General features: G+C 37.6%; 1 protein-coding gene across 1 annotated transcript in view; it reads left to right on the top strand.

The window, feature by feature from the left end:
- The window catches only part of Gabrb1 (gamma-aminobutyric acid type A receptor subunit beta1), a 236148-nt gene that overhangs the window by 134652 nt on the left and 86289 nt on the right, over positions 1–15207 (top strand). Inside the window, exon 2 of the mRNA XM_036200656.1 lies at positions 10790–10872. Coding sequence (XP_036056549.1) covers positions 10790–10872 — 83 coding nt within the window. The remainder of the gene's footprint in view (positions 1–10789; positions 10873–15207) is intronic.

The following is a 15207-nucleotide window of genomic DNA, read 5'->3' as shown; positions in this document are numbered from 1 at the left end:
CAATATCACCCAGATGCAAACCCTGAAACCTACAATAGAGACATGTCTACAAGATATACGGGTATACTAGTGGCACAGATATTAAGGGAGTAACCAACCACTTTTTGCTTGGATCTAAAGCCCATTCTGTGAAATGGATCTCATACCTGACACTGCTGACGTGGCCAAGAACCTGAGATTAGACAATCCATGGGCCTTTGGAGAAGACATTCTACTTTTATTCCGCTAAGGGAACAATTAAATGACTCTAGTGACATATTGGTGTCAGAACAGTGCCTCACTCAACCCTTATCAGAGAAGCATTTTCTTTCAGTAGAGTGTACCTTTCACAGAGACTAACAACTGGACAATGTGCAGAGAGTGAGAAACTTTTAAGCACTCAGTTCTAAATGGAGTATCTTTATCAACCCCCCCCCTCCCTCAAGGCTCATGAATCTATGTAGAAGAGGAGATAAAAAGAATCTAAGGATCAAAGGTGGTGGATGACTCTAAGGAAACAGTGTCTTCCAGACCCAATAAGATGGTACAGATATGAACTCACAGAGATTGTTACATCACACACAATACCTGCACAATTTCAAATGGAATCCCATTACAGACAATGGGAAATGAACATCAAATCCCACCACTATCCAAGAAGCTATTTGATATTAACACCTGTTAGGAAATAGAAAATTAGTTTTCTTCAATGGAATGTCACTGGACTCCAGGGCTGGCCCCATGCCTAAGAATAGTTGGCCAACAAAAAAGAGACTTCATGGGATATTTTTGTTTGCTTGTTTGGGTTGTTTTGGTTTTGTTTATGTTTTTTGTTTGTTTCTTTCTCTTTTGGTTTTTGTTCTCTTTTCTTTTCTTTGTTTTATTATTTATTGTCTTTTTTTGTTTGTCTTGACCTTTGTTTTTTGGTTTTTGTTTTATGTTGTTTTTTGGAGACAGAAAGAGGGGGAAGCATGAAGTTCAATGGGTAGGGAAATGGGAAGAATCTGGGAGGAATTGAGGGAGGGGAAAGAATATGATCAAGTATACATGGAAAAATTTTAATATAAAAAGAAAAACTAGGAGGTGCTTCTCTCTAAACCCAGCGAAAACTAGTGAAGACACAAATGACAAAGCCCAGAAAGAATTATTACTGAAGAAAAGCTTAAGCAAGCCCAGTAACTTCACTTGTTCTTAGCCGAGTTCAAAATCACTAATTTTGAAAGTAACTCAACTAAGAAATGCAATTATCTGTTTCCTAGTAGCTTGCTGGAGGAAATACTTCTGCACATGGGTTATGATAACAGCTGCTGAGGTGACTGCAAAAACTTTGAAGGTTGTGTTTGCTAAAAACAGAAACAAAGGCCCATTCATTGTTTTTTGTTTGTTTGTTTGTTTGTTTGTTCGTTTACTAGAGCCTATAGATACCTGACAGATAATAAAAATAGGATAAGAGGAGGTAGTGAGATAGCTCAGTCATTAAAGTGCTTAATAAGCAAACATGACAACCTTAGTTTGGTCCCCAAAATTCATGTAAAAAAGCTTGGTGTGGTGGTCTGTTCTTATAACCCAGCGTTAGGGGAGGGGGTAGGTGGATCTCTGGGGTTTTGCTGGCTAGCTAACAGCCAGCCCTCCTTCCCTCTCGGGGAAACTCCAGGCCAAATGAAAGACCCTGTCTTAAAAGATGAAAGCTAGACAGCATCTGAGAAATAACACCCTAGACTGATTTCTGGATTCCATACACACATGCCTACATTTGCACACATGTGTACCCACAAAAATTTATACACATAAGCACTCACAGATGTGCCCACACAAACGCACACTCATGAACACACACACACACACACACACACACACACACACACACACACACGAGATAAGGCTTGTCATTTCTGCCTTTATATTGTGTTTGTCCCCTTTGTCACCTTAGTCTTTGAGTTTTCCTATACTCAGCTCTGCATATAGCTGTCAATCATTTCAGAAACAGTTGTCCAAAACTGTAATACAAGATTAGCTTGGTCTATTGCCCACAGAAGCAAATATATGTGTGTGTTCTACTCTGCCCTTGTATTTCCCATCAGTTCCAGCCCTGAAAGTCCTTCAGTCCTATCAAGGTCCCAGGTGCAAGGTAATGCCAGATACAAATCATCAGTTGCCAAAAGGAGTTGATCACTTATTGCCCACCAAGCAAGGCTTGGAGACTTGTGCACAGGAAGGAAAACATCTTTCAAAATCATGCCATGACCCATGAACAACTACCAAATTTCAGCCCATTGTAGAAAAACCATTAAAAGACTAACAGTCCCCTTGTTAGGTGAATACACTGGTCACCTCTGGATAGAGCTTTAACTTGGCTGCCTCAAGTTGAGGTCCAATAAAGAAGCCCTGCCTATCCTGTTCATAACATATGGCTCTCTCTCCTTTCTGCTACTACTATGCCCTAAGGTCCCCCCATACATAACTGCTGAAAGTGTTGGTTTTCTTTTTAAGCAAAACCAAAAATAACAGCAGCATGAATGTGCAGTTGGATAGTTACCATATTCCTGATTTCTGGTAGGTCCTCTTACCTTTTTATATTCATCATTAATCAGATAGAAAATGCCCCAAAATACTGATGACTAAGTGAATACTAAAATTATGATAAGATTCAAATTTTAAGTATATTTTCCTGATACAGTAGCAGTTTTACTGAAAAAAAACATTCTCTCCTTAGACTCATTGCCTGAATCTGAATCTACATCCCATCAGGTGTCAGTTTCCTTAGCTTTGATTTCTGGGTTATGACACCAGGACAGTAAGACTAATGTAAGTAGAGAATTAAATAATTTACTATGGAAGTCAGAACACATCTTCCTTGGGATGTCATGCCCTAATTCTCTGAGCCTGAGGGTATATTACCTGATACAGTGATGGAGACTTCACGGATGGACCCAATGGAAGCATAGGAGTCCTTAAAGAGCAGAGTGTCAGAAACCGAGGAGACATGAGAGGAGAGGTGGAGTCGGAGGTAATGTGCTTTGAAGATGGAAGAAAGGCTGCTACATGAGCCAAGGAATGGGAGCAGCCTCCAGAAGATGGAAAGGGCAAGGACATTGGCTCTCCCTCACAGCCTCCAGGCTGGACAGTCATTGCTTTCATTACAGAACTTCTAAAAAATGTTTGAATGTATTATGTCCATGTGGGTTTGTATGTGTTTGGAAGGGATGATGTGGAGTGTGTGTGTGTGTGTGTGTGTGTGTGTGTGTGTGTGTGTGTATGAGTGCTTGTGTGTGTGTACAGACAAACTAGTGCCACAGTGTGTGTGTGGAGATTAGAGGACAATTTTGGAGAGTTGAGTCTCTCCTTCCACTACAAGTTCCAGGAATTTGTATTGTTTTAAGTCACTAACTGTGTGGTTCTTTATCATGGTAGTGATAAAAACCAGTCTACAATGCTCTCAGTACAGTGCCTGTCACATACTGTCCTGGCCATATGATACTACCTAAACCACACTGACCCCATAAGTCTAGGTGGTAACAGTGGGTTAAACCTACAGCCTTCTATTATGTGAGCTGACTGTCTTCCCCATGTTGCTGAAGCTGCCCAAAGGATTTGTGTGCTTTCTCGTCTTCAGCATGGAAGCCTAGAAGGTCTGCTCTCAATGAACTGGCTTAGTCAAGAACAACTATCTTAGAAGAGAACAGTTACATGACACGGGTCTATAAATGCCATCAGAGTATGTAATTCAGTCCCCACAACAAGAAAGAAGTATTCATGCAGGCTTTAGTGTATATGTGCTCTTGTGCTTGTAGGTGCACATTGGGTGTTCACTGGGCATGGATTAGGTGAACAGAGAAAAATGCATGCCACAGTAAGAAAAAATATTAAAATTTGGTGCCAGGTATGGTTATTCATAAATATTTGGGGGGTTATTTTTTTAACACTGCACCACTTGGTTCCCACATATAAGTTGCTCTTAAATCTCACATAGAAGGGCATCTCTTCGTGTTCCCTCATCAGTCATGCCTTATGCCCATGGGATTTTGTCTTCAAATACCAACATGTTTGCTACACAGACAAACCTTCCTAGGACTCATTCAAAGTTAAAGTAGGCAATATGGAAGTGCACATTCTGAAAAATTATTATCTATGTGTTTTTTAGTCATGACCTAGTCTAGCCTATTGTCTTTTCACATCAGTTTCTTTGAGTGACACACCTAATAAGGATTAAAGATGTATCTGAGAGGCCAAACAAGCTATACGCCATTCTGCAAACACTTCACTTGATAAGATAGATAGCAGTCTTATCACTGCTCCTTTCAAACAGTCATGGGTGCCAGGATTTTAAGGTCCATATAGGCCGATAGTCCCAGGATAGAGTTTTGTCAGCATCAAGAACCATACCAGTCTCCGACATTAGAGATAATTTGCAGTTCCAGTGGTACCCAAGGTTGATGGCCCTGCAACTTAAACCTTAATGAATAGAAACTACAGCAACAGAAGCCCTGCTCTGGGACCACAGTTATAACACCCACTGCAGTTTCTGACCTAACCTTCAAAATGTCAATAAATTAGATTATAATGTAAGCTGTTCAAAATGTCTTTGAAAGAACAGATGGATGTTCTGCTATCGGCAAGCCACCTCTGGGAAATTTGTCTTTAGAAGAACGATTAGCTAATGCCTTTGCCTGTAGCTGGTTCTTCCCTCTTGTCCTTTGATTCACTATCTGCTAGGAACAGTCTTTCCACACATGGAGGATGAATACCTTCAGCGTCGAACATTAGAAACAGCAATTGTAAAGGAAACAATTAAACTTTTGAAGCCCTTAATCAATCCAGTTTTGTGATCTTTGATACCTTTAATTCCACGAAATGTTCATGTGATCATCTTGCTTCATTCAGAGAGAGCACATTCCCACGAGGATGTGAGTTAATTGTAGTGGTGGTTCACCGCTGCCGGCCATCATATTAGACAAGGAAGACAAATGGAAATACAGGGAGCAATTATTCTTAGAGATGTTCACTGGTGCTTCTCATCCAGAGACAGAAGAGCCAAATAGTTCTGCCCAGGGACATCTCTCTTTTTACTGATGGTCTTGGGGATTTCTGCTGAGCAATTTTTCCTGTGCCAATTGCTCAGGCACTCAGCTCACTTAACCATAAGTATTATGACATCTAGAAATGCCAAACTCTTAGAATCCAAGTTCAACTCTCTGCTGTCCACATTTGTCCAGACTAAAGCCTAGATATGTGAGCATCTGCTTGGGTCAGATTCCTGTTTGAGTCCCAATGTTCTTTCTCTTCTCAAAGACCCTGATGAGTATCTATGGACCATATTAGTATTTTTGTAGCTTTCTTCCAACTACTACTAAATAATTTGGGGAGGTTTTCTTCCTGGTCCAAGTTAGGCTTGTGAAACCCTTCTAGGAGTTTTAAATTTAGAGAACAGACATCCCAAGATGGAGGTGATTTTGCATCAGGCTACCCTAGCAGCTTCACTTCTGCAGGTTCCTGGTTTGCTTCCCTTGCTGAATTTATTAATTGTTTCTCTCTTGCATCACAATGGGATATATGAGGAGGACAGGCCAAAGAACCCAAGAGATAAGAGTACAAAGCACACTGAGGATGGGTCAAGCCTTACTACAATATGTGGATTCTGGTAATGAAACTAATTTTATATCTTACAAGTGTTAATGAATTAATTAAGCATAACAGAGAGAAATGGTAAGTTCAGTAATTCTCTGCAAAATTTGGGGTTTTCAGCAGCAGCCCTGAAAACATACATAAAAGTAACTTTATATAGACTGAGCAGGTTGTATTTATGTATTTAAGAGACTATATGAATATACATATATACATATATATATATATATATATATATATATATATGCATGTAGCAACAATTAATGAAAAAAGAGATGCCATGGGTTTGTAGGAGAGCAAGAAGGGGTACATATGTGTGAGAGTTTGGAGGGAAACAAAAATAAATTGGTACTAAGGGAGATTTAGAACCAGGAACTTCATCATATATTGTCCTTGCTTTCAAATGTATGTTCTCTTTTAAAAGATATAACATTAAAGCTGACAAAGTGATTTGGTACTAACAAATTAATGACTTTCATTTATACTGTATAGACTGAGGTTTCCTATACGATTCCATTTTATTAAAGGTTTTATCAGAGGAAAAATGTTCAAACGCAGTTGTCACAGAGGTTCTTAACCTCAGCAATGATATTTTATGAACAGGTGACAGTTGATGTTCTAGATGGCTGTCCTGTCACTACAGGATGCTTAGCAGCTACACTGGCCTCCATTAAACTAGATACTAATACCAAACTCTAGTCCCAACACAATAATCAAAAATATCTGAAGGCATTGCCAAATGTCCCTGGTGGAGACAAATCCTTCCTGGTAAGAAACATCATTTCTAAGTTGCAGAGGATGAGAAGACTCACACACTGGAAATCCCCCCATATATGTTCACGTATTCACATCTTCACAATTTTTTATTAATCAGCAGCTGTCAAAAAATACAGTACAAAGAGTAATTTTCACAAGTGTTTTAGTACTTAGTGCATTACCTTACACTTAAGATGTTGAGCCAATATTCAGTCTATAACAGACGTGTTGTAAAACTGTATTTCCAGACAACTAGAGATACTCATGCTATATTGATAATGGTAAATCTAAATTGAATGACCTATATGCTCATGGAAGCAGGGAGAATACTGGAATATAATTAAATTCCTTATGTGGTAAATTCTAGAATAAAACTACTATAAGAATATTTTTGTAGAACACATTGAAAATGTAATTAAACTTTAAACTCCATTGTGCTGTTCTCTAATGTTAAAGTAAATCTAAATTAAATTGGTTCATGCTCTGGTTAAGAAGGATCCAAAGGCATGTCCATATGAACCTTTACCTTATTAAAGTGAACCAAGGAGAATTAGAAAAGAACTAGGGTTTACCTAACAATGCCTTTTAGAAAGCACCCAGAGTCCTACAGTACCTCATTTACCATCCTTAATATATACTCTGATGTATATGTTCATTAAAATAGATATGAAATTTGTGCTGAGGAAGTGATTCTACATAAATACAATATAGTTTTCAGTTTTTTATTTGTACTTCATATGTTCAGATTGCCTATAATACTACATTTTGTTTAAGGTTTCTCAGAGGAAACATATGTCATATGTATATACAGTTTTTAAAAATTATGTATCACAATTAAGTTTTGATCAGTAATGACCTCCACATGTTATGGTGGTCTCCTAATAGTATAATGAGATAGAAACCTTCTACTGCCTAATAGTAACGCTGGGTTTACGTCATAGCCCACCATCACGATTTTACACTTATTTATGGAAATGCAGGTATAAACAAACCTACTCTGCTGATCATTAAAATGCAGTCATCAAATGCCTGTGCTCTTTTTTATGCATTTATAATAGTATCCATCATTATTTTAGAAGTAAGTGTAAGTTTATTGTAAAACAAAATGCAATATTATATTGCTGACAGTTTCATATAGTTTGTGTTTCTCACTCTCTCAGCTATACCAAAGGGCTAACCCAAGTGATAAACCTATACCATCCAGCTTTATAGAATCACGCTCTATAATGTTCATGCATCACAAATAGGAACTTCTCAGTTAACTTCCGTGATGCTGAATGAGGCACACCTGTATGTTATGTATGCATATATATATATAAATACAAATACATATCGATGTTTTATATTATAATAATATAAGCTAAGATATATATATATATATTATACACACATGTATCTGGTAGCCTATTGTATTATATATAGTATCTTTGTGTGTATACTGAATATTGTATTATATGTATCCAAAATGTTTCCATCTACAAAACTGAACAATAGGAAACAATGTAAATGCCTACCAATGGAAAATTAAGAAAGTAAATTGTCATTCCCCTACAAAGGAATGCATCATAGTAAAGTTCTTTTGTTTTATTTTGTTTTTTGTAATAATGGCTTATTGTTTATTGATACTGAAACTTTGTGGGTTGAGCTACTTTAGAAGAGACCTTCCCTCCCTAAAACAATTAGTTGTTCTGTTTGTACAGAACTTCTCATCTGTAGTAATTTGCTGTGGTTTACTTTCTGTTGCTGTGATAAAGATTATAACCATGAGTTACAGAGCAGCCTAGAGAGGAGAGGGTGTATTTGGCTTACACATCCCAATCCCAGTCCATCAGTTGAGGGAACCCAAAGCAGGAACTCAAATAGGGCACGAACCTGGTGTAAAGAACTGAAGCATAAAAGAGGGGAAGAAATCAGTTTACAAACCTGCCCCCCAAGGCTTGCTCAGCTTGCCTTTTTATACAACCCAAGACCATCTGCCCAGCTGTGACACCACCCACAGTGAGCTTGGCCCTCCCATATTAATCCTTAATCAAGGAAATGTCCCACAGACTTGCCCACAAGCCAATCAGATGAAGTCATTTTCTCACTTGAGATTCCCTCTTCCCAGATTCCCCTAGCCTGTGTCAAGTTGACAAAAAAAAAAAAAAAAAAAAACCACTAACCGGAGCATACCTAGTAAGGTATATGAAAGAAAAAGAAACTTATAGTTAAATCTGTGTCTTTTGAGTTAAATTATCCTTATACTTTGAGGACTGCTTTTAAGGAAGTATTTTTCAATTCCCACATTACCAAAACATCATTAAGAGTAGAGTAGCCATTTGAATGCCAGTTACACTCTGCCTCTACATTCCAGGAAAACAGCCCTAGAGAAAATCCAAGCATAATGGAAGTCCAGGTAGGACCTAACTCCTAAGGTCAATTGAGTCAGTAAGTGTGGTGTAAGCTTGGATTCCAGGACAGAGCTTTCTCGCTCAGTACACAAAACCTGTTGAGTGTAAATGGGTCAGAGTTTGGGAAATGAATCTGACCATCCAAATGGGGTCTGTGAGGCACCATGAGATATTAAAGGCTGATTTCATTGCTGCTGCTGTATTGGGTGGCATGGGGAGGAAAAGGTGGTATTTGATGCATAGTAAAGCTTCCTCTTGTTCATAAATTCTGCAGATACTGATGTAGATACTGTTATGGATGCTAGAGAATATAGGAAATGGTATGAGAAATATCAGCTATAATAGTGACTTTTATATGAGGAACATCTATTAAGTACAGATCACTGAGAGAATAATTTTGTACACATTGAATCTTTTTATCCACACAGTACTCCTAGGTAGAAGATGTGTTGGTTTATGAGAGCACTAAGCCTAATGGAGCTAATTCAGCCAACTCAAGATCACACCATTAGTATAAAAGTAAGAGTCAACCCAAACTACAAAGTTCTTGACAGCTTCAGTGTGATGTCTTTGTCTTGTAGCTATTGTATATGATGAATTAATTACATTAATAATGGATGTAATAGAATACTGGCAAGCTAAATTCAACAGCACACTAAAAGATTCCTTCACCAGGAACAAGTGGGATTTATTTCTGGAACAAAACGATTGTTGAACATACATAAATCAAGCTGTAGGATAAGCCCTTAACAGGATGAAGGACAAAATCCATATAATCATCACGAAAGATGCAGGAAAAGCTCAATACATTTTCAGAATAAAGATTGTCAAAACCTAAGCATAAAGGGAATTTACCTCACTATAACAAAAGACTAGGAATGGAAAACTCTGAGCCGCAAAATCAATAGCTGTTGAACTCAAAGCCAAAGGATCACATTTTTCTGACATTGAGTTATAATACAATTTTATAATAAACAAAAAAAGCCCAAGGGTATCATTTAAAACAGTCACATAAATGAGTAGATCATAGAACCGAGATATAAAGATATATCTACAGTCAGCTGACCGTCAGCAAAGGCACCTAGAACAACAAAGGGAAAAGATGGTCTCGTCAACAATTTGTGTTTTGAATACTGTACAACTACATTCAAAAGATATCCCAGCATATTTGGAGTCTACCTTACATCACACATAAAAATCAACCAAATATCAGTTGAAGAATCAAACATAAAAAGTGAAATGCTAGCAGAAAATGAGGGGAAATCTTGGCATGGGGTTTGGTAATAACTTTGAGGCCATGAAAAAAAATCACAGACAGCAAAAGTGAAATCAGACATTTGAGATTTGAAAAAGCTAAAAATTTTTGTACAGCAAGAAAAATAATCAATTTCTAATGGGAGGAACAACCCAACAAAAATGTTTTAAAAATCTGATTCCTCTAATGGAGTGTTAAATTCATTGTTGCAGCATGGGGATTTTTTTTATATTAAATTAAATATGCATAAGGAATAATGACTTAGTGGTTTCTTATTCTCTCTATTGTCTTTGTGTGGTTTAAGAATTAAGGGAGTGAGTACCTCATAAAATGCACTCTGGGGTGTGTGCTCTTTTTTTTTTCTAATTTTTGAAAGAGACTGAGAAGACTTAGCACTGATTTCTCTTTGAGTGCTTGCGAAATTCATGCCTGAAGTCATATGGCTTGGGTTCCTTCTTGTTAAAGTTTTTGATTACTGATTTAACCTCTAAGTCATTGGGATGTTTACAATTTTCATTTCTTCTTGAAGATGCAGCTCTCTAGAAATTTATCCATTTCTATCTCTTTTTCTGGCTTTTCTACCCTACTGCTGTATAATGGCTTGTGGTAGTCTTTAAGGAGCTTCTAAAGTTCTGCCATCTGGTAAACATGATGCAAGGCTAGCAAGCTTAGAAATAAAATTTCACCACTAAAAAAATTTAAGTTTACACTTGTTTGCTGCTTGGCCTCTGTGTGACCATGAAAGATCCCCACTTACGTCATGTCTGTTTTCTCTCTCACCCTATAGGATCACAACCACTGCAGCATGCATGATGGATCTTCGAAGATATCCTCTGGATGAACAAAACTGCACTCTGGAGATTGAAAGCTGTGAGTTACTTGCACAGGGGATGGGAAAGAGGGATGTTTGCTTGACCCAATTCAAGTCAACCTTTCTTTGAGTTAATTGGAACTGGGATATTTTTGGCTCCCACCTTTTTTCAAGGAGTTCACAGTCAGTGGCATTTCCTCTCATATTGGTGGCTCCAGGGTCATTTCCATGATATTATCATTTGAATGATTAAGTAAAGTCCACTTATTTTAATTCATAAATGTATAAACTCATGCTCTCTTCATCTTCTCTCAGAACCTCCTAATAGCCAACTTTCATTAGGTGAAAAAAAGGAAACATTTTCTTATCTGTTAACCTGGAAGACTGTAAATGGTCTTTTAGAAATACACTCTGGGACAGTATTGTGTGAATGGTGTGTTTTTACCAGTGAAAAATATATGACAATAAATGAAACCTCAATAGGCTTATGCTTTAGGTCAAATAGTTTCTCATGTCTGTGGGATGATTTTGTTCTGTACTTATGAGGCTGTTTTTCATTGACTATTTTATTAATAGCGTGAACCTTTTAATCATTAAAATCTAACCCGCCAAGCTACCCTTGTGTCGTTGTTTCTCAGCCATCAACCTGCAGGCCTTTAAGCACATTCATTGTGAGTACTAGAGACAGAGCATTTATTTGTTTTTAGAATCATAAAAAGAGTCAGGAGTTAACTCAATCACTTACCGAAATGTGAAAAATCAGCAGGTGTGTATTTTGAGCGTCTAAAGTACTTTCTGGAGCTAAATGTCAAGAAGCAAAGGAATGAAACCCTTCCAGCTGACCTTACAGTATTACTGAAGAATAAATGTGTTTCTCTACTGTGCTGTTAAGCAATGACATGAACTTTCTAGTCTCATTGCACAGAAATAAAACTGTCCCTATAGAGAGGGCACTAAATTTAGATACAGTCATCATCCTACTCCCAATGGGATGAATAAGAGAAAATCCAGAAATGTTCTTCCATTAATATTTTGATTTTAAAGGTCATAAAGAACATGGTAAATATTAAAATGTATTATTTATTAAAATGTTAATGGTGACTTGGTATAAAGGACAAAAATGACCAAATTGGAAACGTAACCATGATCCTTAATTAATGGCTGATCATAGTTTATAAATACAGCAGAACTTTTGTTCAGCAACTAAATCATTACCTTTGAAACTGGAGTAGAAAGAGAGGAATAACTGATAGGCTGGTGATAGATATGTGTTACCATTCACCTTCGGGTATTTGTCCACTGATTTTGTGATTTTCTTAAACTTTGGCTTCCTTTGGAAAACTTTGTAATATGAAATGCTCTTAAAATTCTAAGATCCACAGGGCAGTGGTGGCATACACCTTTAATCCTAGCACTTGGGAGGCAGAGGCAGGCAGATCTCTGCAAGTTCAGGGCCAGCCTGGGCTACAGAGTGAGTTCCAGGAAACACTCCAAAGCTACACAGAGAAACCTTGTCTCAAAAAAAAAAAAAAAAAAAAATTAAGATCCTTGGTTTTCATCATTCAGTTAAGGAGCAATGAATTTTGCAAAGTATTTTAATTAATTCTGCTCTAAGAATTATCAGCATATTCTCCCTCAAAGCATAATGAGTTTCCCTATAATTTCACAGTGAGTTGAAGATTGACATTTTTCTTAAGATGACAAATTTCTGTATTTATACTAGGAAGTATGCAGTCTTTCAATCCATTCATCATACTATGTAATGACCAAAACAATAAATAAAGCAGAAATTAAATATTGCCTTAAAAGGCTGTACAGAGGCAGAGACATGATAGAAATAAAGAGTCAAACAAGAACTATGGACCTATTGCCTTCTATATGTAAAGCTAACAACATAGTAGCATGTGACACCTCTGTGATAAAAGTGTAGTGACCACGTCTGAGAGATACAGTATCTGGGATATAGAAAACTAAAATAACCAAATGCAAGAATTACAGAGGGATGAGGATTCAAGACCAGTTCTACTCCACCACAGACCTCCACAATCCACAGATGAGAAAGGAAGCTGAGGCTCCATGGCTAATGGTCAGCTGCTCTCAGCAGGGCCAGGAATCATGTATTAATTAAAAACAGGTCTAGATTTCCCAATATCATCTCTGCTACAGATCAGAACCAAAACTAGAAGCTGAAGCAGAATTTGGCTCCTGGGTCATGTGCCTAATATTTATAGCTGAAAAGGAAGGGTATCTTATAGATTCAGCAAACCAAGAAGGCCTGGATTCCATTGAAAATAACCATGTGAGTATGCACATACTCACCCAGAAGTCTCAGAGTTGCATAGCTCAACAGTGGGTTTAAAATATCCTTCATCTTAACAATTAACTAACTAATGTAATGAAATGTAAAATCTTAAGAATAAAAAACTATTATGTGGTGCAGGAAAATAATACTAAAAATATGGAGTCTATATTTCCTTGCTGGCTTTTGCTAGCTTTGCTTTTTTTCTACCTAAATACAAAATAAACTAGTTATTCCTTTATTTTTTTAACTCTCCATAACTAAAGGTGTGATATTTATGAAACAGATCGTCCTCAATTGACAATGTATTGGGCAACAGCTCAGCTTTAACGGACCTAATATCAGTTAGATTATGAGAATGATAAAGTAGACATTGCTCAATATAAGACTGAGCCAACCAAACTTCTCTGTGGCCAACCGAGTGGAAACATTGCCTATATTACAGAATTTACTAGTTTGTGTGTGTATCCCATTAAGGCTGGGGAAACGTTTCCCACGGTTAGGTCCTTTGAGATAAATTAAAGACATTTTGCTTATTTTTAATGCCATCTAATCAACTAAAATTGCAAAGGCCATAAAGTCTTGTTAAACCAAAAATTTACTTGGACTTGGAGCAGAGTAATAGATTTATAGCCTTGGGATGCCATAAAACGAAGCAGTGGCATCTAGAAAAATCAATCAAAGAACTTAGTATAACGAGGATTTGGAATTCAAAATCAATGAAGCTATCATATGAAGGTTGGATAGCCACAGCCTTATGGAGATACAAGTAGGTCTTAGGATAAAAATCATGGAGAATTATTTGGATGGCTTTTCCCACTTTCTTCAGCAAGATTAAGAAAATCTTTAATCTATCCCTTTCACTTTCAACATAGGCTGTCACCTGTTACCTGTACTCAAAGAAGTAGAAGCCAATTTCAAGTCTGAAATCTGTGTCCTCACCCACATATAACCCTTTCTTATTCTTCACCATCCTGAGCAACACCTATGTTTTGGGTGGGAACACATGAAAAACATGTTTGTTCTCCTCACAAAGGATACCCTATAGCAAACCAAAGAAACAAGTCCACCCACATCTAGTTTATTGAACTAAATATTTTGGGTTACTTAGAGTTAGTCAAAGGGAGCTGATCAATGAAAAGCCCACCCCAGAATGGGTAGCAATTCATAAAACCTGAATCAGTAGAGCTCCCTATACAAGTTACAGGCAGTTCTGCTGGCTAAAGAGCCCCCTTCTCACTAGCAATGGCTTAGTGCTTTTACAACCCTGGGTAAGGGTATTGTCTGACTTTTCCTGGAACAATGTGAACAGCATCTGTTCACTCTAAATAGGGAATCAAATACAGACCAAAGAAACAAGTCTATCCAAATCCAGTGTAAAGATCCAGTGAGTATATTGAGGTAACTTATAGAGGTTATTTATAGGTGAGGATTAAATTACAGAATCATTGGTGACGCAAAGACATCACTGAGAAGCCCTCCTCAGCATGGGTGATGATGACTCACAAGAGCATCCCTGGAGCTCTGCATGATCATTTGCAGGCAGTCCAACAGTTCAGTGCCACATCTCAGCGTTTGTTACTGCATGTCAACTTGGGAAGGATCCCTGTCAATCATGTAGTCACACTTCACTGGGGCTTGGGAATTTAGTTCACTTCCCAAGCCTTGTAGGTTTTGTTTCCTTTCTGAATCTTAGAGTCTTCCTCTTAGATGGAATGTTTCAGTTCAAAGAAGCCCTGGTTCTTTAAAAATGCTCTGTTGGTTGTTACTATTGTTGTTGTTGTTGCTGCTGCTGCTGCTGCTGCTGTGGCTGCTGCTATGTTCAAAATGTTTGCGTCTCCCTAAATTAATATTGGAACCTACTTATCAGAGTGATGTAATGACAAAATTGGGATAATAAGTAGAGCTCTCGTTAATGGAGGTATTTCCCAGAGTCTCCTAGTGAGTCTTCCACTCACTATATTAGGTCATAACAAGAAGGTACCACCTATGAAAGAGAAAACGGACCCTCACCAGACACCAGAGTTTATCAGTGCCTTCATTTTGCACCTCCCCCAGTGCAGAACTGTCAAAACTTGGGATATTAATCTCTGCT

The sequence above is a fragment of the Onychomys torridus genome, chromosome 10 (genome assembly GCF_903995425.1).
Source record: "Onychomys torridus chromosome 10, mOncTor1.1, whole genome shotgun sequence".
NCBI classification, from domain to species: Eukaryota; Metazoa; Chordata; class Mammalia; order Rodentia; family Cricetidae; genus Onychomys; species Onychomys torridus.
Note: the sequence above shows the minus strand (reverse complement) of the source record. Positions and strands in the feature narration are given on the sequence as shown.